Source organism: Cyprinodon variegatus, unplaced genomic scaffold, assembly GCF_000732505.1.
Source record: "Cyprinodon variegatus isolate N-32 unplaced genomic scaffold, C_variegatus-1.0 Scaffold30, whole genome shotgun sequence".
Lineage (NCBI taxonomy): Eukaryota > Metazoa > Chordata > Actinopteri > Cyprinodontiformes > Cyprinodontidae > Cyprinodon > Cyprinodon variegatus.
Genome location: NW_015150483.1, coordinates 819,172 through 842,179, shown reverse-complemented (window position 1 = coordinate 842,179; position 23,008 = coordinate 819,172). Strand labels below are relative to the sequence as shown.

General features: G+C 38.5%; 1 protein-coding gene across 2 annotated transcripts in view; it reads right to left on the bottom strand.

Moving 5' to 3' along the window:
• LOC107100922 (xenotropic and polytropic retrovirus receptor 1 homolog) overlaps positions 1 to 23,008 on the bottom strand; it is an 85,635-nt gene that overhangs the window by 5,992 nt on the left and 56,635 nt on the right. The window contains exons 4-15 of one of the 2 annotated variants that reach the window (XM_015399613.1): positions 21,516 to 21,736; positions 21,221 to 21,370; positions 21,054 to 21,137; positions 20,506 to 20,587; positions 20,067 to 20,254; positions 19,597 to 19,776; positions 16,610 to 16,772; positions 15,362 to 15,562; positions 6,404 to 6,570; positions 5,671 to 5,810; positions 5,299 to 5,523; positions 3,777 to 4,384 (exon numbers count right to left, since the gene is read on the bottom strand). In XM_015399613.1, coding sequence (XP_015255099.1) covers positions 4,327 to 4,384; positions 5,299 to 5,523; positions 5,671 to 5,810; positions 6,404 to 6,570; positions 15,362 to 15,562; positions 16,610 to 16,772; positions 19,597 to 19,776; positions 20,067 to 20,254; positions 20,506 to 20,587; positions 21,054 to 21,137; positions 21,221 to 21,370; positions 21,516 to 21,736 — 1,859 coding nt within the window. In that variant the 3' untranslated portion in view covers positions 3,777 to 4,326. Of the gene's footprint in view, positions 1 to 3,776; positions 4,385 to 5,298; positions 5,524 to 5,670; positions 5,811 to 6,403; positions 6,571 to 15,361; positions 15,563 to 16,609; positions 16,773 to 19,596; positions 19,777 to 20,066; positions 20,255 to 20,505; positions 20,588 to 21,053; positions 21,138 to 21,220; positions 21,371 to 21,515; positions 21,737 to 23,008 lie in introns of those variants that run through there. The other variant, XM_015399605.1, reaches the window with a different exon arrangement.

Sequence of the window (23,008 nt, the reverse complement as noted above, 5' to 3'; positions counted from 1 at the left end):
TGTTCAAATTAGAAAGTGTATTAACAGTTGCATAAACATTTAGCTGATTTGCTTTGCACATTTTATAATGTCCTGATAATAAATATATTATAACATTATACTTTCAATGACTAAACTATCACAGATATTAGTTTTTTTATGTAAATGTTCAGGAGTTTAGTAAGTAGACTCGGAGGTTTGTACCTAGGACCTTCTTGCAGCAAGGCAACAGTACCACCAATGGCCCCTTTTTTTTTTTTTTATAAATTCATTAACTTNAGCATCTATGTGGGATATTTCTTAGTGACTAAAATCAATATGCAGGCCAGAAAAAATGAATAGTATTTTCCACCTAAAAGGAATACATAACTGGATCCTGCTGGTAAACTGAAAACATCTTCAGATAAATAATAAAGAAAACACATCATGGATGTGTAAACCCTGGCTAACATTCTGCTTAAAGGGCAGTATGTTGTAGCCTGGGTGCCAGTCCGAACTTAGTCCCGCCCACTAGAATTGAGTCGGACTACGTCAGGCTAAGTATGTTGAAGAACTAGCTTTGAATTGGACTAAGAGCTACCACACATAGGTTAAAAAAAAAAAAAAAAAGTAGGAAACGTACAAGCAAAAGGAAACCAACAAACTGAGGACCAAATAAGAACCTGTGAATTAGACAAAGGGTCACATTGAAAACAGAAGGGGAAAGAAGGCTCAAGAGGCAGAGTGAGTTTTAAAAATAATCATGGTTTATAAAACCCAGATATGACAGGATCACCAAAGTGTATACAGAAATACAAATACCATGAAAGAATCGTTAAACACTCAACATGTACAAACTACTCTGTAAAAGTGACTTCGGGAGAAATGTTCAGACAACGAAACGTTTTCATTTCTCTTAAAAATCACATTTAGCCACAGTTTATTTACTGTTTCTTATTTTTCTAAAGTATCTTCTCAAAGCAGAACATCCACCTACCAAACTACAGTTACTATCACATTCAAATAGCTCAGAGAAAGGCTACGAACAACATCAAGATAAGGGAGGAGGAATGCACACATTTGAGCACTTTTACATCATGAAGGTTTTAGCAAGCAGTGGACAACAGAAAATCAGAGAAACATGAGATGTTTTTCCCCATCATTTCATCAAACATCAACTGTACAAAATAACCCTGTTTTTCAGCGTAGATGAACAGACACAGGTCATCTAAACATTTCCTCGCAGGCAGAGATCTGGGATCACTTCACTATCTTCTTCTTGGACCACAGTCTGTTCCGGGGATGCAGTGAAATGTGTCAAAGTGCTTCTGTCTGCAGGACAGTCACCAACAACAGATTTCACAACTATTTTCATGCACTTTCACGAATGTATTAACAGCTTAACAGCCTCAGGAATTCCCCCAACACGAGGCTTTGAAATTCAAAGAAACCACCAACAAGATACAGTAAAACATTGCTTCTTCCTTTTTATAAAAACACGTTTCAAAAGCTTTACACAGGAAGAGATGGAAAAAAAAAACAAAGATTGCAGGACTGTGAACAATGAACAAAAAGCTCCTCGTCACCTAAAAAATACTGCTTGTCCAGGAGCACAAATGGCTACCAAAACTAATTCATCATTGTCGGTGTGTGCAAAGACTACTAATATACACTATGTCGAATAAATTAAGAGCTATGTACAAAGTAAAAACTAGAGCAGCATGCAGGCAAGACGACACAACCTTTGTACAGCACTGCACTCCGACGAGAAAGAGGCAATGTGGGCTGTCAGTGTGCGTGTGAATGTCTGTTATAGTGTATGTGCACAGTATTGATATGGACAGAGAGGTTTTCCCTCCTTTAAACTTTCCACTTCACATTAAGCTCAGATAGGAGTTCAAGCCCCATCTTTTCTTGTACAGCCAGGGTCTCTTTTCTAGAAGCAGGAACCAACTTACAGATATTTCAAACATATGTGAGCAAAGCCAGCATATGAGATATAAGTAGACATCAGTAGGTGTATCTGAAGCGACCACAACACCTGCAGTCAAACAGGCTACACTGAAGATTAGGAACATGAAGAAAGGCAGAATAGCTTTTTTTTCCTTACTAGAAATATAAAAGCTAAATTTCTCTATGTTTTTTAGCTGAATCCTAGCGCAAAATAAAAAACAAATTGGCCTTTCATGTCAGCATAAAGACTTTTTGTTATTTAGCTGGGGCTGTGATCCTGCATATCGAATATTTCCAGTAATGTTTTTTTTTTTTTTAGCAGAACTGTTACAGAGACTTTATTCCTAAACTTAAACAATGATTTAATCTCTATCTGGACAGCAAGCATCCAAATATGAAGCTGTCTTTGTTTCTGTTTGTAGATGATCAGCATCATATCTAATCTTGATTTTTATTACAGGTGCATCTCAGTTGATTATATCAAAGAAGAAATGTTCATCTATGCCAGTACTTGACTTCAAAAAGTAAAACTAATTCATATTTATGACACACAGAGGGACAATTTAAAGTATTAGTTTCTGTTATTTTCATGATTATGGCTCACAGCTAACCAACAGTTTAGTTTAATCCCAGATGTGTTCAGTTAATGTGGTTTACACAATATAATCTACAAAAGACCTCTGTTAAGGAAGAATGATATTGCCTTGAGCAGGCATACAGATGGAAAGTTGAGTGGAAGGAAAACAAAGGGTAGGAAAATAAAAAGAGTGTACAAGTAACAGGGATTAACTTAGTCTTGAAACCAAAGCCTATTCATGAGTTTGAGGGATTTTTATAAGACTTTAAAAGCAGCTGGAGTTAATAACAACTGGTCCATATTCGGATGTTAGGAGAAGAGCTAAAGGACGCTATTAAATCAGCCTGGGCTGGCATCACCACGGGTTGTTCTCCACCATTGAGACATTAATTGATGCAAAATTACATCCTTTAATTGGTCCACTCTTCTTTTTGTTGTCTTAAAAAATATTCAAATTCCTGGAGAAACTGAATATTTATTTTTCAGTTGCTGTTTGCCACAATCGTAAGAGTAAACAGGGATAAACACTTCAAAATGTCCTTCTGTGTGCAACAAATCTTTAGTGAGACACACCTATATAAAAAAAACTTTTGTATATCATGGCACGTTATTTAACCAGATCCCCATTTGTGTGTCTAATAAGCCTCAAACAGCCTAAAAAAGCAGAGTTTGGGAAATAGAGCCGGTTTAGGGTTATGAAGAAAAAAACTCTCTGGCTATGTTATCTATTGACTTGTTCAGGCAGACTTAATGATCTAGTTTTTTCTTATTTGAGACACATTCATCGGAAGAAAACTTTGGTAACCGGTGTTAATTGCAATGCATGCACCTTAGCTGTAGTTAGTGTAAAAGAGCACCTTTAGACAACATCATAGATTTAAAATCCACTAATTAATGTTGGGGAGTAATGCAGGGCTCTGTGTTTTTCATAAAAACGTGGCACGTTTAACATTATAAAATACATCAACAGTCAAAGTGAGGAGGTTCAAACTAGTTTCATTAGTATAAACAACACATCTATAGTAGTAATACACTTGAAAACATACAGTAAAGAAATTTCAAACAGAAGTATTTGAATAGAAAACATCTTTTTTTAACGAAATTTTTCCTTGTTTTATGTTGTAAACGCACTTTTCCTGCAAGCGCTTCAAGGGTTGTGATCGTTCGCTGACGTACTACAACTAAAAGAAAAAAGGAACTTAATAAAAGGAGTATAAAAAGAATCAACAAGTTGAAACCAGTTGATTTGTTAGATAAGCTGTTCAGTCCGTAGATCTATAGGGTTTTAGTCTTTTACTGGCTTCTTCTTCTTCTTCTTCTCCCTGTTGATCCTAGTGTGGTTAGAAAGGCATGTGAACAGTCGTCTGCAGCCTGTCCTGAAGAGAAACTAAAAAAGCCTGAAACATATCATAGTAAAAAAAAAGAAAAGTAGATACTAAAGAAGTCATTTTTATATAATAAAAGCATTAAATCATCCCAGGCAGTGTGTTCTGCTTCTGTAAGTTAAGTGAAGGTTTTTTTTTTTTGACACCAGTCCATCTGTGTGAATGTAGCTCTCTCCTCAACAGTACCAAGATGACACGTTGCTTGTGCTTCAGCAGGTTTGTCTTTGTGTTTCTGTGTCTCTGGATTGTGTAATGGGTTTGCTATACTTATAAAGACCAACTTTCAACACTTTAAAGGAGTTAAAAGATGAGGTAAGTTCTGTAAAGCTGATGACTTTCCTCATTTATTGAATGTTATACAGTAATGTTTGAGCTAACATGTTATAATATGGAGGGGGAGAGGAAAGAAGGTCCTTATAAATATAGTGTGGTGCCTATGTGCGAATTATGTGCTCAGCTGAAGGCCTCGTCATCCATATCCTCAATCAGCACCTTTGTGTCCTTCTTGGATCTGAGGAGAAGAAGAAATAGGATGTTTATTCAATAAATCCATTAATCCTTTCTGCTATTAAAAAAAAAAAAAAATTCAAAATGTTGCTTCAAGGCTATTTTTCATATATTATTTCTCATGTTTTGTGGAAGTCAAACTACCTTTCATAAAAACCAGTCAAGTAACAGAAATGTGTCATTAGATACTTCAAAAACGTATTAAACAATGTAGAAGAAGTTATAGTCATGGACAAAAATGAACAGTGAAAATCACCCTTCTCTGTTCAGAATTCACTGTTGTGTTGTTACTGTTTATGTCAAGTAAGCATCAGTTTTTCTGGAAGAAAGTCTGTTGCTGTACTGCTATGTTAACATAGAATATTTTTCATGTTCAAATAGATCTCAGTATTTTAATCTTTTTTTCACAGCTCAGAGTTTCCCATTAATTTTCTCAATATTTTTTCAGAAAATTCCCCGTCCTACATCTCAATCCACTGAATATGGAAGCCAGTTTCTGCTCATGAAAGTAAAAAATGCCAGATAAATTATGAGATATTCAACTTTTAAACTTTGTATGACTTTGAAAATTTAAATTGACGTTATAACTCATAATTATGACTTTTTATCTCATTATTATGACTTTCTATTTGGCATTTTTTTTATTTTCATGTGGCAGAAACGGGCTTCCATAACAAAGCTTTTTGGAGGTTGTGGAAGTAAAACAGCAGTGAAATCTTATCAAGCTCATCTGAATCTGATCCTATGTTACATAATGAAGAAGTGGGTGTGCTCACAAAAGAAGTATTTCTGCTTTCTTTTACTTTCTGTTTTACTATGAACACAACATTCATGTACAGATTAATTATTTACTCTCCTTTATTATTAAACTAGAACAAAAATTGATTGCATAAAGCTAAGGAATCTTTGGTTACTTACTGCGAGGAGGACAGCAGGGGGCGTCGGAGAGACAGGCTGTAGGACCTCTTCCAGGCCTTTTTGCCTGAGCGGTTCTTGACACCGTCTTCCTGGTCCATCATCTGCTCCAGCAACGTCTGGTCATCAGCGTTGAGCGGCGCCACTGAGATATCTCTCACAGCACGAAACTCACCACAGTTATTCAGGTGTTCGTTCTCCAGACGGAAGAAGTTCCACACAAACCGCCTTATAGGAAGGTGGAAAGAGGAAGGTAGGTGACTGTGGGGGCCATGGAACCTTGTATAGCTTATGAGTTTTAGCTGAGGGATCCTGTCTGTCAGGGAACCACTGAGGAGTAAAACAAGAACAGAAGGAAACGCTGTTTCGACTCACCTGAAGACTTCAAGAGGAGCCAGGACGGTGGCCACGATGTCCCCTATAGAGTGAGTCTTGGTCATTGTTGAAAGGGAGATCTGGATCGTCCAGGCAAAACGCAAGATCACATCCTCTACTATGGCACAGTAGTAGTAGGCCTGGACAGATAAACAGAGTTATTTAGAGAATAATATGGTCGGACATAGCTACAAACAGCAGTAATCCATTTTAGTAGAAACATTCAGGACTGATTACATTCATGAGAAAATCTAATCTGTGTGAAGCTTTTGGGAATTAAGTTATGTAAAGAAAAAACAAACAAAAAAAAACTCCAAGGCCTGACCAAGAATCAGATTAATTTTTTTTATTGTAAAGGTATAAATTACAATTTTTATTTTGTCTTTTTTTCTGTAGAGATTGATTGTTGACTGACTTTGAGTCCAGCTGCAGTTAATGTGAGAAACCTTTTCCTGTTCTTTGTGAACATGATATTCAGGTGTTAAATGTTTGCTTAACTAGAGGAGGAACATTACTGCGCTGGCTCTTTAACGACAGTGCTGATTCATTCTCATCTGTCTGAACCTTCCAATGAAAGCTTATGCCAAAATGAGTCAGATTCATAGTGCTGTTTCTGAGCATGCCATTAGTAACCTAGGGTGTATTTCTACAGTTCTCTGAGTGTTATTTAAGCTCAGAAGTTATGGGTCATTGAGTTTTCATTATTTTACATAGATTTGACCTTTGACCCTACCTTGTGTGGGTAGACAATTTCTTCTCTCAGGAAGGTGTTTTCCCCAGCTCCCCGATCGAACAGACCCCAGTCCATGCGCAGATCCCAGATCAGCGTGTAGAGGGAGCTGATGGTGGAGAACACGATCAAAAGGTACAAAAACATATCTGCATCTGTGTGTCCTTGTTCTGAAAAAAAAAAAGCACACAAAGACAACAGATGTGAAATTATTTCTGAGATAATTCCAAATAACCAATTGAACTTTATGTCCACAGGGGGGAGCTGTCCTACCATGAGTTCAATGATGGTTTTAACAGGTGATCTGAAGCATGCTTTTCATTTTTGTTCAAATTAGAAAGTGTATTAACAGTTGCATAAACATTTAGCTGATTTGCTTTGCACATTTTATAATGTCCTGATAATAAATATATTATAACATTATACTTTCAATGACTAAACTATCACAGATATTAGTTTTTTTATGTAAATGTTCAGGAGTTTAGTAAGTAGACTCGGAGGTTTGTACCTAGGACCTTCTTGCAGCAAGGCAACAGTACCACCAATGGCCCCTTTTTTTTTTTTTTATAAATTCATTAACTTTGATATCAATGAACCCTTATTAGGCAATTACAGATGATCACATCTACAATACCTGATGCAGAATAAAGTGTAAACAGACTCTAGACTTTATTATCTATAGTGTCTGAGTCTAGGGAAATCATTTAGAGTAATTAATACTATGTATCCCCATCAGTTTTGTAACTTTTGTCATTATTAAGCTTTATTACTGTATTATTTAACTATTACCGTGAATACGCTATGCTCCATTTCTATTAATTCTAATTAATTACAGCTTTAGACCTCACAGCAGAATATTTGGATTAAATGGCAAAAATGATAGCAGTCCTTTCTGTTTATACATAAACTGTTAAATCAGCTTGCAGATAGCTGCTGCGTCTAATGTGGGTGTTTGTGATTAGCAGCACTACGTGAGAGCACTGTGGATGTGATCAGCTTGTTCCTCAGTAGGTGCTGATGTAAAAATCAGCACCCTGTGGCCTTTCTCTTTGAGTCACACAGCCACAGACAACAGCTACCAGACGGAGGCCAGGCTCACTCCAATTTATCATCGTCACTGTTTCTTCCTGCTACCAGCCAACAAGACGCCAGGGATTAGAGCGGGGACTTACTGCCGCACTGCTCTGCTAGCTGCTGCTGAGGAATCGGATGGAAGTTGTCCCTACGGCCACAAACGTCTCCCAGATGTAGATTAAACTTTGTCCCCAACAATAGACTCCTCAGTGGAAAATATCTTGTTGTGATTTCCTCAGTGTGTCATCATTTAGAGGTATTTAACCCCCAGTGTTTGTGGAGGCCGATGCTGTTTTTGATCAGGCTGGTTTTTCTCCTCAACCATTAGTAGGTTAAAATGGTGAGACGAGAATTGATTGGATGCTCATTTAGGGGCAAACAGTGGTCACTGCCTCCTGTCACGAACATTCAATCTAAGCTACACAGCCTGAAACACAGAATAGATCTGTCCAGAGCAGTTGAGGAGAAATAGATGGAGCCCTTCAAAGCCCATTTTATGGTACAGCTCACCGAAACAAGTTCAACACAAGAACAGTCAGTCCCTGCTCTTAAAATTATTTTTTAACTGTTCCCATGGGAACCCAATTCTCCAATAAGGTAATAGCTCAGTTTGACAGCAGTTCAGACGTGAAATGGTCAGATGAGAAGAGCCGCAATGCAGCTTGTAGATATTCTTATTATGTAAATTGTCTACTGAGAGTCAGCATGCAGACTCTGTTAATACACCTGTTCTAATCCTGTTATGGCAAATCCAGCAATTAGGAATAGAGGGCTGTGCAGGGATTAAATACATTTTATGTTTGAAATTAGTTTGTTCTCTCTCTCTCCCCCAATCTGTTTGATCTGACCATACCCTTTATTGACCACATTGTGAACTCCATCTTAACATACCTGATGCAGCTAGGCTGCAAAAAGGAGACACTTCTCATAGACCTCTGGCCTGAATCTGAACCCACCCATGCAGTGATTGCTTTTGGCCGTGGGGTTGACATAGGGTTCAAAAAGCCGTAGACTAACTAAACACCGCCTTTCAGTTTTATCGCTAAACCTGTGAATGTAGCAATTTTTCTCCTGAAAATAAATGAGCTGCCAGCCAATGAAATGAAGTTATAAAAGCTGTCAGTACTGGGCTTATCTCTACCCGAGCAGGATCCAACAAGGCTAAGCTCTCCATTTCTCTCCTCAGGCTTTACACATTTCAGGCCACAGTAAACCTCTCACATGGAGAGTAATAGATGCATTTTTATAAAGTTCTTTATTCATTTATATATTTGATTTAGGACATTTGTTGTTGATTTCCCAGAAAAGCATGAGTCTAAAACACCCTCTGATAATCACTGCCCCTAATGAAGAAGTGAAAAATGTTTTCTCACCTCTTATCCTATTAGCTGGTTTCTACTCTAATATTGCTGATATCAAGTTATTTCAATTAAAAAAAAAGGTCAAGTTTAAAAACCGTTAACATTTCTTATCATACTGTTTCCACAATTTTCAAACAAACTAGTAAAAAATGAGCCACAGTGCTGCCCCTGCCCCACGTGTTGCTTTGCATTCCAAACAGCTGGTTAGAAGAACGCTAAGACATGCTTCAATCGCTAACAAGAAGAAATCATTTCGGTTGCCAAGAAACTCAGAAAGTCACTATGTGGAAACTGAAGGACCTCCTACCATCACTCCAATTATTACAAGCTAGAGGACTGACTACATATCATCAGTTTGTTATAACTGGGTTAGTGTACAAAGATCAGTGCTCTGGAAAACAAATCCCAGAAAACTATATGACTGCTTAAACCCTAAGTTATATCAAATCAAGATAATAAAAACATTTCTTCAAGGTGCCTTTGATTGTCTTAATTGAACTTTTAACTGAAATATTTGTTTTACCCTCTAGTCTTTATGCCTTCCTGTATCATGGCACTGCAAGGTTCTTTTCAATGTATTTTCCCTTGTTTTATTTGAATTGTCTTGTAACAAAATGCGCTTTACTGATAAAGCTGCCTTGACTGATTCCATTTTATCTACAAAATTAACTTGTAAAAAGGCAGAACTTACCCGTATGAAAGACTTGGGATGAAAAAATATTTAAACACCAAACCCTTGATAAACTGTCCAAGGTGATCATGATCATTTTCAGTATAACTGAGGAGATCATCCTAAACTTTTAAACTGCTAGAAGAAATGTAGGGAGAAGGAATTCACAGTTCTATGGAACAACAACTTGGCGCAAAATAAATGGTTCAAATAGCTTTTCTATTCAAAGTTTACAAGTTTGAAATACATATTTGTGACTAGTGCTACTTTCAATATGAATCAAATACAAATCTTTACATGACAATGCAAAAATCGATATATCAATGTGTTTGAAAGTACAGGCAGAATTTGTTTAAGAATTATGCTCACAATTAAAAACAAATCAATTATTTTTGCCTTTGTCTGTGCCTTTTTTCCGAAGATCCAAGCATACGCACCATAACAATGTGACTGTATAGAGTTACCCTGTTTATGTTTATGTAATGAAAGATGCACAGAATAAATTATTTCCCCCCAAGAACTTACTGTGGTTACTTTTTACACAGCTTTTGCTCTGAGAAGACTGTGGACTTCGCCTGAAAATTGGACAAGCAGCACTTACAGATCCCTCCCACTTGCCCTCTGCTCCACAGCTCCTCCCCCACAGTGGAACCTCCCATGAACAGCATAGGGAGCAGGGCAACAATGATGGGAGACAGGAGCATAACTGACACCTCTTAGTTATTCCTCCTGGCTCTGATTGGTTGTTTCTGATCAGGAGCAGCAAATTCAATTTCTCCAAATGCCAGTAAGACCACCGGTAGGAACTGAAGGATTTGTTTTTATGTTTTTTACAGATTATAATGATTTTGATTAAAAAAAGATGGCTACTGCACATTTAGGCATGGGAGGACAAATTGCAGCTCCAGGGGAAGAAGGGAAACAACACAGGAAAAAAGCTACCGTATGTATTGTAGCAACACATGGAGCCTAAACTTGACAACAAAGCCAGGATTGTGCAGAGTGCTGGCTCCACTTCTTCATTCATATTTGAAGAATTTGTTTATTGGGGCTGTTAGGCACAGTTCCTAGCATCATTGAATTTAACAAGCATCTAAGTTTTTATTTTTTCAACTAAATAAACCTTTTAAATAACATGTACGGACATTCGTAACTAAAAATCACTTCAATTTCAGCAAAAGCAGATTTTTTTGTCACTTTTAGGGAGTTCTATGAATTTTAAATAAACATTATGCTCTTTCCAATAATAATTTAGGCCTATTCTTTAAACCATCATTTCACACTAGAGATTCAATTCATCAGCTGGTTGATAGTTTTAGCTGATATTAGCATTTTTATTTTCTTGTACCAGTATTGGCTAATAAGTACTATACATGAACTCGCTGATTCATCAGTGCATTTAGCAGCCATGTCTTGAGATCCCGTAAAGCTCATGCATTGCTGCTCCATCCATGCTATCCTTTGGTAATGTTTTGTTTGATCTATTTCAAATTGAGGCTTGTGTAACATTTATTATCATTGTGTGATTCTTTCCATGTAAATGGAGGAAGAAAAAGCAATATTGACTTTGGGTATCAGTTAGACTGATATCAAAATAATCAGCATCAGCCTTAAAAAAAACCTGTATCAGTCAATCTTTATTGACACAGATTATTAGCTCTATATTAAAGTAGCACTTCTGTGTATTTTACCAAATTAAAAACACCCCTCTCAGCAAGGCTAAATAGTATCCACCCCCCAGGTGGATATTATTTAGCCTTGTGATGACAATGACCATAAATCATCCAGGCATGAATCTGATCTTTGGTCTTTGGACCAGAGTCTTTGAAAAAGAAGCTGATTAGTCAGCCACTTCATTTGGATGGGATTCAATTGATCTCAGATAATAAAGTAAAAAATGTTGGTGCTATTTTTGATCAGGAACTGACATTTGAATCCCATATGAAAGAGGTTTCTAGAATTTCCTTTTATTATCTGCAGAATAATTAAACAAATTAGATATATCCTTTCCAGGGTTGAAGCTGAGAAACTAGTTCAAACATTTGTTATTTCAAGGCTGGACTAAGTCTTTTTCGACAGTAGGTTGACAGGAAAGGGGGTATGAGAGAGGGAGAGAGACATGCAACAAAGGACCACAGGTCAGATTTGAACCCAGGTCGGCCACATTGAGGACTAAGGCCTTCTTACGGGGGTCATGCGTGCTAATCACTCCGCCACCTGCACGCCCCTGTGGCCAGACTTCTGATGAAAATTAAAAAGAGAGACCCTATCTCTCCTGTCCTAGCTTCTTATCATTGGCTTCCTGTTAAATCCAGAATTTAAAATCCTCCTTCTCACATATAAAGCCTTAAATGGTCAAGCTCCATTTTATATTAGAGATATGATTGTTCCTTATGTTCCCAACAGAACCCTTCGCTCTCAATCTGCAGGTTTACTAGTGGTTCCTAGAATTTCTAAAAGTAGGATGGAAGGCAGATCTTTTAGTTATCAGGCTCCTCTCCTGTGGAACCAACTACTGGTTTTAGTCTGTGAGGCAGACACTCTGTCTATTTTTAAGGTTAGGCTTAAAACTTTCCTTTTTGAGAAAGCTTATAGTTAGAGTGACTCAGGTTATCCTGAGCTATCTCTAAAGTTATGCTGCTATAGGCTTAGACAGCTTGACAACATAGAGACCCCTTTTCATTTCTGCTTGATTCTATATCTATTCTCCCACTCTGTAGTATTTGTTAGTTCAATCTCTAATGTTATGCTCTTTTTGATAATTCTCATAGTAGCTTAATCTCATCTGTTCATGTTTGACAGTGACACCATCCTGGAGAGAATTATCAGCTGTGCTGCTATCATTAACGTCTTTGTTTGTGGATGTTGGAGCTTGGCCTGTTTTTTCTATGTCTGCTTCTGTCTCCTTGAACCCCAGTCAGCCTCGGCAGATGGCCGCTCACACTGAGCCTGGTTCTGCTGAAGGTTTCTTCCTGTTAAAAGGGAGTTTTTTTCTCTCCACTGTCGCTACAAGCATGCTTGGTGTGAGGAATTGCCTTCGAGTCAATGAGTCGATGTGATCAACTGGTATTCCTTAGATAGAAAACTTTGAACCAATCTGACTGTATGATCTTGTCAAATTTTCTGATCTGGTTGAATTGTCTCTGTAAAGTGCCTTGAGGTGACATATGTTTTGAATTGGCTCTATATGAATGAAACGAATTGAATTGAATCCTATATTAATCCCAAATAGTTTTTCTACTTCAGTGTGAACCTCCAACAGTGTTTAGTAACATTTGGAATGGCTAATGAAACCATAGAATCCAAAATCCACTTTAATGTAACCTGAATTAATCACAATAGCAGATTTTAATAGACCCAATAGGTTACTCAAAGCAGTGAAGAGACACGCTCCATAATGCTCATGCTTCAGGACTTCAGCTAAAATGATTCAGTTCAAAAATGACAACACAGACAAAGTGTTTTGTGAGATGTATTGCGTCAGGATTCAGCCAATAGTCCACACACGAGATAAATACTCCTACGAGCAGCTTCATACTGAAGCTCATTAACTCTTTCTCACCCCCATGTTTAGCATGTTTCATGAGCAAATAGAGTACCACGGGGCCCCAATATATCACCCCCATGAGTGCTTTTTCCTTCACTGTGCACATGCGTTTTTTTCCACGCGTGCCCAGCCCCCCTCCTCCTTGCATGTGGGCCTGTTTCTGTGCACTCATGTTAACTTTTGTCACTTTGAAAACATTACTCAACAGAGATAGCAACCTGCCTGCAATTGGCTATTTTTCAAGAAATCCCGCCTGAAAGGCGGTACTCTTCTTCCTAAAAGCAAAGCAACTTCAGGCTAAGTGCTTCTCTTCAAGAGTTGGAAGTTGCTAAGTAAAGTCATCATTAGATACAACATGGTCTGGATGACTACTGAATTCTGACTGGCTGTAGGGTGTCCATTAAATAGGTTTATAGTACAAACAGGTCCACATGTGAGGAGGAGGGAGGATAAGCGTTTGTGGAAATCAAACCACATGCGCACTGAAAAGGAACAAGAACTCATGGGGGTGATATATTGGGCGCCATGGTACTCTGTTTGCACATGTAACATGCTAAACATACGTGTGATGAGTAGTTTATGAGCGTCTGTATGAAGTAAAGCTGCTAATTTATTTATTGCATGTGTGGACTTTTGCTATACTGACGCAATAGAGGTTAATTCTGAATAAACACACCTCTCTTATGCTGCAGCTTCAGATCAGTGTGACACTGGCTAATTAATTAAACCTAGCCCTGCAGCAGAAAGCTATGAGATTTATTAACATCAGAACGTATTTTCTCTTTCAGCTTCCCAGGATCTAAATGTGGGAAATGACTCACAGGAGTAAGTGAGGCAGTCTGACAGTAAGGAAACACTTAAACCATCTGGCTGGGATCAGGATAGCAGCGAAGGTGACACGAGACACCGGGATATTTGCCAGATAATGACTGGCATCTGAGGCACCTTCTACAGCTGGACCCGCTGGTGTGAACATGACACTGACCGGCCATCAGTTCTGCCAGGTCTACAGAGTAACGCACGCAGACGTGGCGCCAGTTTAGAAAAAAAAAATGTGCTTGATGTGTCTTCGAATCAAATCTAAGTTTGGATGCAGAATATTTTGATGCTGATCCTCTAAACAAGCTTTAAAATCCAAGTGAAGAGCTGTAATTGTACATGAGCCTTAATATATCTGAACAACAGGCAATTTCCTTAACCATCATTATCCATATGAGAGCGTCTTTCCAACCTCCTCTTTCACTTAACCAACATCAGCCTCAGTCTCCATTACATGCAGGATGAAAGAGAGCTTCATAGAGAATAACACATGAAGAGAGGCCATTAATGGAGGGTTGCACAGGCTTCAGACCAGAGGAGGAAGGAGGATATGGTTTAATGGACGATTTCCGACTGAGCAGTGGGTTTGAAAAAGAAAGGGAAAAAAAGGAGATATTTCTCTGTCTCAGTCTCCTTTACTTCAGTTTTTTCAATATAACTGGCGGTCAACATCTGAGGAAAATGTACCGATTCAAATTTAATCTGAAATGTTATAAAGTCAGAGCAAGAAATAACATTTAGCACTCTGAAAGCCTGAAGATTAGACTTCACAGCCGGCATTTTGGCAAAAAATAAATCTGTTTGCGGAGGAAATGCCAAAGGCTAAATACATGTTGGATGAAATAAATGCTTTGAACAACATGGTCAAATCTCCAAGTCTTTGGTGAAGAAGAATCTAATAGTGATGTTTTTTTTTCTCCTCTTTTGATAAAACATCAGGATAATTCTGAATCTAGGAGTGACTGGACTATTAATCTATCGTTTTTTCATACTCTTTATGCCATTTCCCATAGATTTCCAATGCAGCATTTCCCATTCTTTCCTGCTGTCCATCATTTATTTCTCTCGCTCTAACCCCCTGCCCTGAGAGTGAAACCACACTGTGAAAGCAGAATCTTGTTTATCAACAACTCGGTTTGAAAAACCTCTCCTGTTGCATTATAAAGCTCTGGGACCGGAGAAGGAAACCCACGCCAGCTTCCAGCAATTGCACTCAAGGTCACCTCTGCTTTCCGAGCACGCACACACAAAAGACTCACATCGTTGTGTTACTGACATGCCCTTTTAAAACAGCAACAGAACACAACTGGTTTAAAGCTTGAGACAGTCTCACATCTCTCTTCACAGTGCTTGCAATGATTCAAAGCCGGGATCTATGGCACTACATTTGAGGAATGATGTATTATCATCTCTGCTCAGCACAAATAAATCGAGTACAAGAAGAGATGAGTCATAAACATCTTACTGTATTAATGTATAGTGTATCTTACCGTTGTGTGTGGCGTAGAGGGCTGCGAAGGTGACCACAAAGAAGGTGGTGGAGTATTTGCCGGCGTTGACCAGATGTGGGAAGGCCCTCTTGGTGTCGCGGTAACGCCTCAGGCATTGGATGAAACGAAGCCAGGCAGGCAGACACTGGATGATGGCACGCAGGCCGTACGAGTAGCTGTGGCAAATGTGCTCGTTGGTATCTAAGATAAAATTCAACAACATTACAGTTTCATTCTCCTTACAGATTATGTCCTAGTCACGTTCCTCTCAGCACAGGAACACTCTTCATTACGATGGTCTGACATTGACCTCTTCGCAGCAAAACATTTACAATCCATTACCTCTGTGTTAACTGGCAGAATGAAACCAGGGGGAGCACATTGGTGAAAAGGGCAGCAATAGGCATCAATTCTGTCATATTTTTTGTTAGAAACGCCTGAAGACCTTAGACCCATCGCATAAGGGTATTGCCTTAGTAGAGTATTAATAAGCCTTTAAATGTCCTACCTGTTGTGTAAAGGTGTAATTATATGTAATTAATAAAGTAGTGGATAATTCTGGAGCGGACAAAAAGCAGCTCCTCCAAAGTTACCATGGCCTTCCTGGCTGCTTCTCTAAATTTTGCTCTCTTTGCTTAAGCTGGCAATTTTTTATCTTTCAAGTTTTTTATATTGCATTGAACAGTGAATATATGAGGTTTACTTTAACTAAAGTTGATGGGGTGTAAATACTTTTCAAAACTGTAAATGATATTGTTTCAAAATGAGTATCTCAGAGTGAAATGCACACCAACAGGCACCCACTCTGAATTTATTCACATATCATGCTTTTAATTTAAAAAAGCTATCCTTTTTTTATTATATGAGCCCATTAAATATCAATTAACCAAAAGTTAATATTTTTCACATATATACATATTACCAGAGCTGTGATAAATTTTATTTCAAAACAAAATGTGAATAAAAATATTTAACTAAAAATATACAACAAAAACCCAGCAAAAGTTAAACTTAACCAAGTGCAAATGTTGAGAGGATTATCACTGACAGGTTTCAAAATAATATCTTAAATATGCTAGTTTATATAGCCTAGGGAGTCACCATGTGAGTTTTTCAACCAAAAAAGGAAGTTAGCGTTTAAAAAGGAAACCCATGCATATAGACGGACAACATGCAGACTCCAAAAAAAAAAGTCCTAGCCAGATTTCCGGCTTTTTAGATTTAGGTCAGTCTAGATCAACTCCTCACCTTTGGGTAGTAACCCCTTGCTGTTGCTCCACTGAAGCTCAAATATGTAGAAGCAGATGAGATACTCCAAATCCATGAGAACAAACACCAGAGAGTTGAGCTGATCTGCCAACCAGAAGTCTGCAAATTCCACACGATGAAACGGTGCAGTGAAAACACGAAACTGGAGGCAAACCAGAGAGGAATGACAGAAAGTAAGAAGAGGACATGCAAAGAACCTCTAAAATGGAAAATAGCAAGTGCATTTCAGAAAATGTGTTATATGACCTTTTGAAAGAATGAAAGCGTTAACTCAGTTAAAGCTGTTGCAACAGGAGGACAAAGTAAAGGAATAATTAGTGTGAAAAACTTTAGGAGGAAAATTAAGACAGGGAGAAGGTGCTGAATAATCTGAGAAACATAAAAGAATAAATCCTCCAGAGTAGCTTATCAGCCCTGAACAGGACGCTGTGATGAGTCACGCTTTGTGTCGGTGTGCATGTTTTATTTGTGTTACGAATCAGAGGAGAAATGCATTCACCAGCCAGCCATTGCGTCTAGGAGCATGTTATTTGGGATATGACTTTGGCAGGAGCTCCAGCTATTGACCACGTTTGTAAAATGATACAACCATCTTCGACTTTTTCCATTAACCCCAAAGGCCTCATCTGACATTCAGCTAGTGACTGTGCTCTGCACCCCCCCGTTTACAGCCACTGAGAAAAACCTCATATACCTTCAATGTACTCCAAATGTCAGAAAAAAAAATCTATGCTGTTCACACAAACATTTATCAGCTGCACATATTTTTCTTAAAATGCCAATCAAAGTTTGTATTGATCAGCAGGACTTGTTTCCACTCTGTGTGGATGCCTCAAGGCTAATACTGCAGTGCTTGTTCAATGAATACACACTACTGTATGCTTTTTTCTATTGTATCATTTTGTAAGTGGTTTCTGTTGGAGAATACGTAAGCCATTTTGCACAGTGTTACATTTTACTGAACAGTAAAGGGAAAGACCTATTAAAACGAAGAGAGATACAACATCACTCAGTGCTACCCTGCATGGAAATCATAAAAATCTGCTCTGAAAATCCCTTATGCAGTTGTGATGGTGCCAAATCAATCATGGCTGATTACAGCCTCATCACTGGGGGAGCGTATTGGGAACTGTGGGGCACAGTGAAGGAAAAGAGAAGAACACGGGGAGGGGGCCTGTAAGGAAAAGGAGGGGGTCTATATGGAGAAGGAGGAGGACGAGGGACAGAAGAGCTCAGGGCATCAGCATGTTGATAGATCTATGTCTGTAATGATTGCACAGTCACAGCCTCCATCTCCCCTGAGACACGCTTTGTTCTATTATTCCTCAACCCTTTGGCCTCTGCCTCACTCCAGCCGCCCCAAAAATCACAATCACACTCACACACACACACACACTCACACACACACACACACCACCCTCTGTCCTGCAGTGATGTAGCACAGCTGAGACAAAGAGCTGGGTTTAATAAACATTCAGCTTGAGATGATATCTGGATTGTTGCTGCATTCATTGAAAAGATAAAGACACAACACCCCTCACACCCTGTCAGTACATGTTTCAATTCCAGAAAACAACTACAGTAAAATAAACCAGTCTGGAAAAATGGACACAAGCTCCAGACAGATTAGATGATTCTTCAAGTCCAGAACCTGACAGAGTCTGAGATGAGCGATTTTTAAACAATTTTGGTAAACCTGCAAGATGATAACAAAACCATGCAATCTTCTCAGCTAAATTTGTGATATTTGCATTAAATGAAGCCCTACCTGTGGAGGATTTTTAATGCAAAACCATAAACACACAGCTTCCTTGGCTGACATAAAAACAAAATAAAAGAAATTTCTCAAGATACTAGACAAAAAAGGAGAACCTTAAAATATAGAAATATAAACATCATGGGAATAATATAAATAATAATTATAATAAAACATCATGTAATGGCAGAGTCTGAGTGATAAAAAAGTAAGTCCACCAAAAGCAACAGATTACATTTTAGAAATGCAATCAAGGAAACAGACCTTTTATTCAAGGAGCAGCACACTAAGCTAAAACATCTACTTGTCTCAGTATTCAACCATACTTTTCATCTCAAAATGTAAAAGCAAAAAACGTTTTGCACTTTTAGGTGCTGTAAAAATCCAGAGGTGTGCGGCGGATGAGGAGAGGGAGAATTACTGGCCTTGAAAACAATCTAGTGGTTTAAAAAAATACAATTGAAAATCCCTTTATTGTCTCACAATGGGCAAATTCTGGTAAAAAAAAAAAAAGGTCCCTGCAAGCTAGAGCCTTTAAAGATGAGTGAGCCAAGAGAACTCACATGTGTTTCTGTACAAAGATGATGTACAGCTTCCTAGTTGCATAATACAGTTTCAGGTTACTTCCCTGGATGCCATGGCACTACTACTGAGCCTCTGCGGCTCTATATTGATCCCAATGGCATGGCAGTTTCTAAAGAAGCACAGCTTAGACTTTGATATCGTGTGAATTCCGCCGTTTCTGACCTTGGCCTTCCTCCACAGAGCTTTATGCAGAAATGTTAAATCATTTCATAATATCAAATGGACTGGGAAGCTGGATGTTTGTCTCAGTGTCAAAAGTCTGACATAAGTGCAACCAGCAAGTGAAAACAGCTCACTGAATAGAATGTGCTCAACCTGAAGCAGTGAATTAAAGCCAGTTGTTTTGTTATGTTTTTGCAGAAGCATGAATTCAGTGCAGGACAGAGCAATGTATTTTGTTCGACAAAACATATGCAGCGTTATTCTACACAATCAGTCACTTATTAATCAGTTTATTGTAACTGGTTTCCATGTGATAAAGGCTGCTATGCAAGTGAAATCCTGCCACAGTTATGAACTTTTTTTTTTGCTTTGACTTTTAACAGTTTCTAGATGAAATCCACTGCAAAAAAACCCCCAAAAAACACTAGTACTACAAAAAAGAGGTGTTTAGAAGATGACCAACCAGCAGTTTGAGGAGCCAGAAGCGGGACTTGTAGTAGCAAGTTTTCAACGGGTTGATGAGGAAGAGCAACATGAAGCCATAAAGAATGAGAGGGTTGATCTGCATGGGGAGGTAGGTGTATTCTGAGTATAGACATGAGAGTATGCTGAGGCACCATAGCACGCCCAGGAACCCAGCAATCTGCAGGAGAGACAGAAGGAGTGGCATTAAAGGAAAGGTCCTATAACATTTCAATAATATTAACAGGATGTTCTAAATAATGCAAATAAGGAGTATGGATTGTATAATTCTGTTGTATTGACCTGCTTTCTAAACACATATTTCTGAACAGGATGTCTTTCTGGCTAAACATGAATAATTTCTGGAGAACATAGTAAAATATTGCTATCACTAATAAATTAATTTAAATTAAATTTCTGAAGATTCATCGCTTTCTTCTATTAACCGAGGTACTTCTATGCTTCTCAGACCTCAAACAGGTGTTGGTGTGACAGGTTGTTTCGTGGATCAATCTCAAAGATGAGGACATGGTTGACTCCATTCTGTCTCCATCCGTAGGTGTTGATTCCCAGCAGGAAGAGGAACTGGATCAACAGGAAGCCACCGCGATAGATCCGCACCAGAGGCCAAATGTTCTCATAGCGGATGAAAACAGCACCTGAGAGGACCAGGGTGGAGATTAAAACTTAAAGTGTTGCTTGTAAATAAAGGTTAAACTTACAGTAATGGTCCCCTTTTGTGAAAATGAGGGGGAAAAAAGCCTTAAAATAAGTCAGAAAATCCAACATTTTATTTCAGTTCATTTACAATTCTGTAATGGATCCCGAGGAGGCCGATAAAAATAGAAATACCGAACTACGGAATGTTTGAGAATTTGTGGAAAAAAACATGATTCAAAATATCACTCACCAGTGAGAACAAAGGCGGCACCCAGAATGATGAAGAAGCCACAGAAGAGACCCACTCGAAAGGTCGTCCAGGCCATAGCAGGCTGAGCCAGGCAGTACACAGGAAAATTAGGTTGATTCCAAAACAAACAAAAATTGCTCAGGTTCTGTTAAGATATATTCTGGATTCTGGATATAGAATGAAAAACATTCTAAGGCTGCTTTTTTCCCTAGTTGTAACACAACATGAATACAATACATACTTTTTAATGTGTATATAACTAATCAATGAGACAATAGCAATGAGGTTAAAAGGTCATTAAGTATTACATCAAATCCAAATCATATATTCTGTGTTGAACAGAACAAAGCCTTTATTAAAAAGGTATATGAGGCTGTAGGGGATGTTTTTTTCTTTGTCTTTTCTAATCTCCAGCCTTTGCTTTTACTCATAAAAACATTTTTACATTTCGTTAGTAAGGCTACGTAGAAATATTTCTCCATGTAGCTTATCTTACATAAAACAGCAAGAGCTGAGAAGCAAAGTAAACATGAAGTAAGCTGTCTGACCTGAGCTGCTCCCAGAGGAGGAACTCTCAACCTCTTCATGGCCCTCTGACGATCTCCTTCCTCCAGTTCTGTGGTGACCAGCGTCTAGTGACAGAAGAGTGTCATCAGTGCATAAAGGTTTTATCACGCTGAATGGTCTGATGTTTATTAAAAGGGTGAGCAGTCACCTCTGTCTCGGTGATGAGCTGGGTGATCTTCTTGCAGGTGTAAAAAGGAGCCACCTCCACGTGAGCCACACGCCAGTCGGCTCCACGACTCGTGTCCAGGATTTTGTCATGTTTTTTCAGGATCTTACGAAAACCTGTAAAATTCAGGTTCTGAGGATAAAAAAAAAAACAGACCAACATGTTATTATAAAAAAAAAACAAAAAAAACAAAAAAACAACCAGACATACTGCTGTAGGACACGTGGTGAAACAACTGCTATCATAAAATAGGTCTGTGTATGTGCTTAAGGAGAACCTGGTAGTTCTGGAGAAGGATTAAGCTGAGGTAGAACTCGCTGAAGGCTAGCTTCAGGTCCTTGATGTTGTGGTGCTTGCAGCGCTCCTCCTGCGACAGGTGGAACATTGTCTTGCGTTTGCGCAGGCTGGGCGGAGCGCTGTTCTCTCGCTGGGCGTCCAATGATGATTGCAGTTCATTTTGCAGTGTTGCGAAGCGTCTCTGGGCTTCAGCAAGCTTTTCTACAGAGAGAATGAGGGAAAAAACACTTCAAGTTTCAGTCAGGTTTTAAAAGGATGCATCACATATAGCACTCTATCAATGTTTAAGGGTAAAATGCACAGAAGATCTGATATATATCCCAGTCTACAGAAATTGCATTATTCAGAAGCCAAGGCCAGCAGAAGTTATTTAATTAAATCAGTTGTGTAACCCGCTTTTCTCATCAGGAAATAAAAATACACGTAAATCTTTGAACAACAATAGAGAAATTCTGAAAAAATCTGATACTGATCATTATGCAAACATCTCAGCTGTTTAAATTCTTAAAGTAGTTTTCTTCAAAAAGCTAGAAGAACAGGCAAAGTAAAAATGTTAATCCTAAACCCCTCTTCCCTCCTGTTACCTTCCAGGAAACATTAGCACATGAGCTGAGATGGCATTTCAAAGCTTATGATCCAGTGAGGAACCACTCTCTGGGTCAAAGATAGTTCACACTTTCTCAGAGGAGTGGTCAAGTTGCTTTCAAGCTCTATGACTATGTCCAAATGTTTTGTGCATCCTTTCACAAGCTTATCACAATGGTGTTCTCCAGTTCTCCAGACAAAAACAGAACTGAGTCATTTGGTGGGAAAGTTAATGTGATTTGTACCAAATTGTGCCAAAAATCTACCATCCCAGGCTGACATACTGAGATGTTGTTCAAAGCTTCTGTTGTGCTTTTCCCATATAGGAAATCACATTTTTGTAAAGAATTTATTTGTAAATTCTGGCGGAAAAAAGGCATTTGGTAAACTAAGATTTTAAGGGGTCATAGAATGCAAAATCGAGTTTAGATTGTCATAGATGAATAACAATAGTTCAGTGGGTGAAATGGATATACAGAGAAGTTCAAACCCCATTAAGACCTCCTTTTTCTGCAAATCTCACCATTCTAAACTTCCACCATAAAACAGGCGAATCATAACAAAGCGCTGAATTGATGTCAACTCGGGGATGTTGCCTTATTTGGTTCTGGCCTGTACTTTTGTTACGCCCCGAAATTTACATACAGACCAGCCCATTGGTTCACTGGCCCAAGAACATGAATAGAGGTAGATGTAAGCATGGGCGTAGGTTTGCATAGGGACCATAGGGACATGTCCCTACCAAAAATTTTGGACCTACCTACTTGTCCCTACCAAAAATTAGATGTAAATAACATGTTCAGCCATTTTATATAATAACAGGCCATTTTCAGCCCAACCAATGTTCCACACCCTGTTCAGAGACCTTAAGGACCAGCACCAAATACC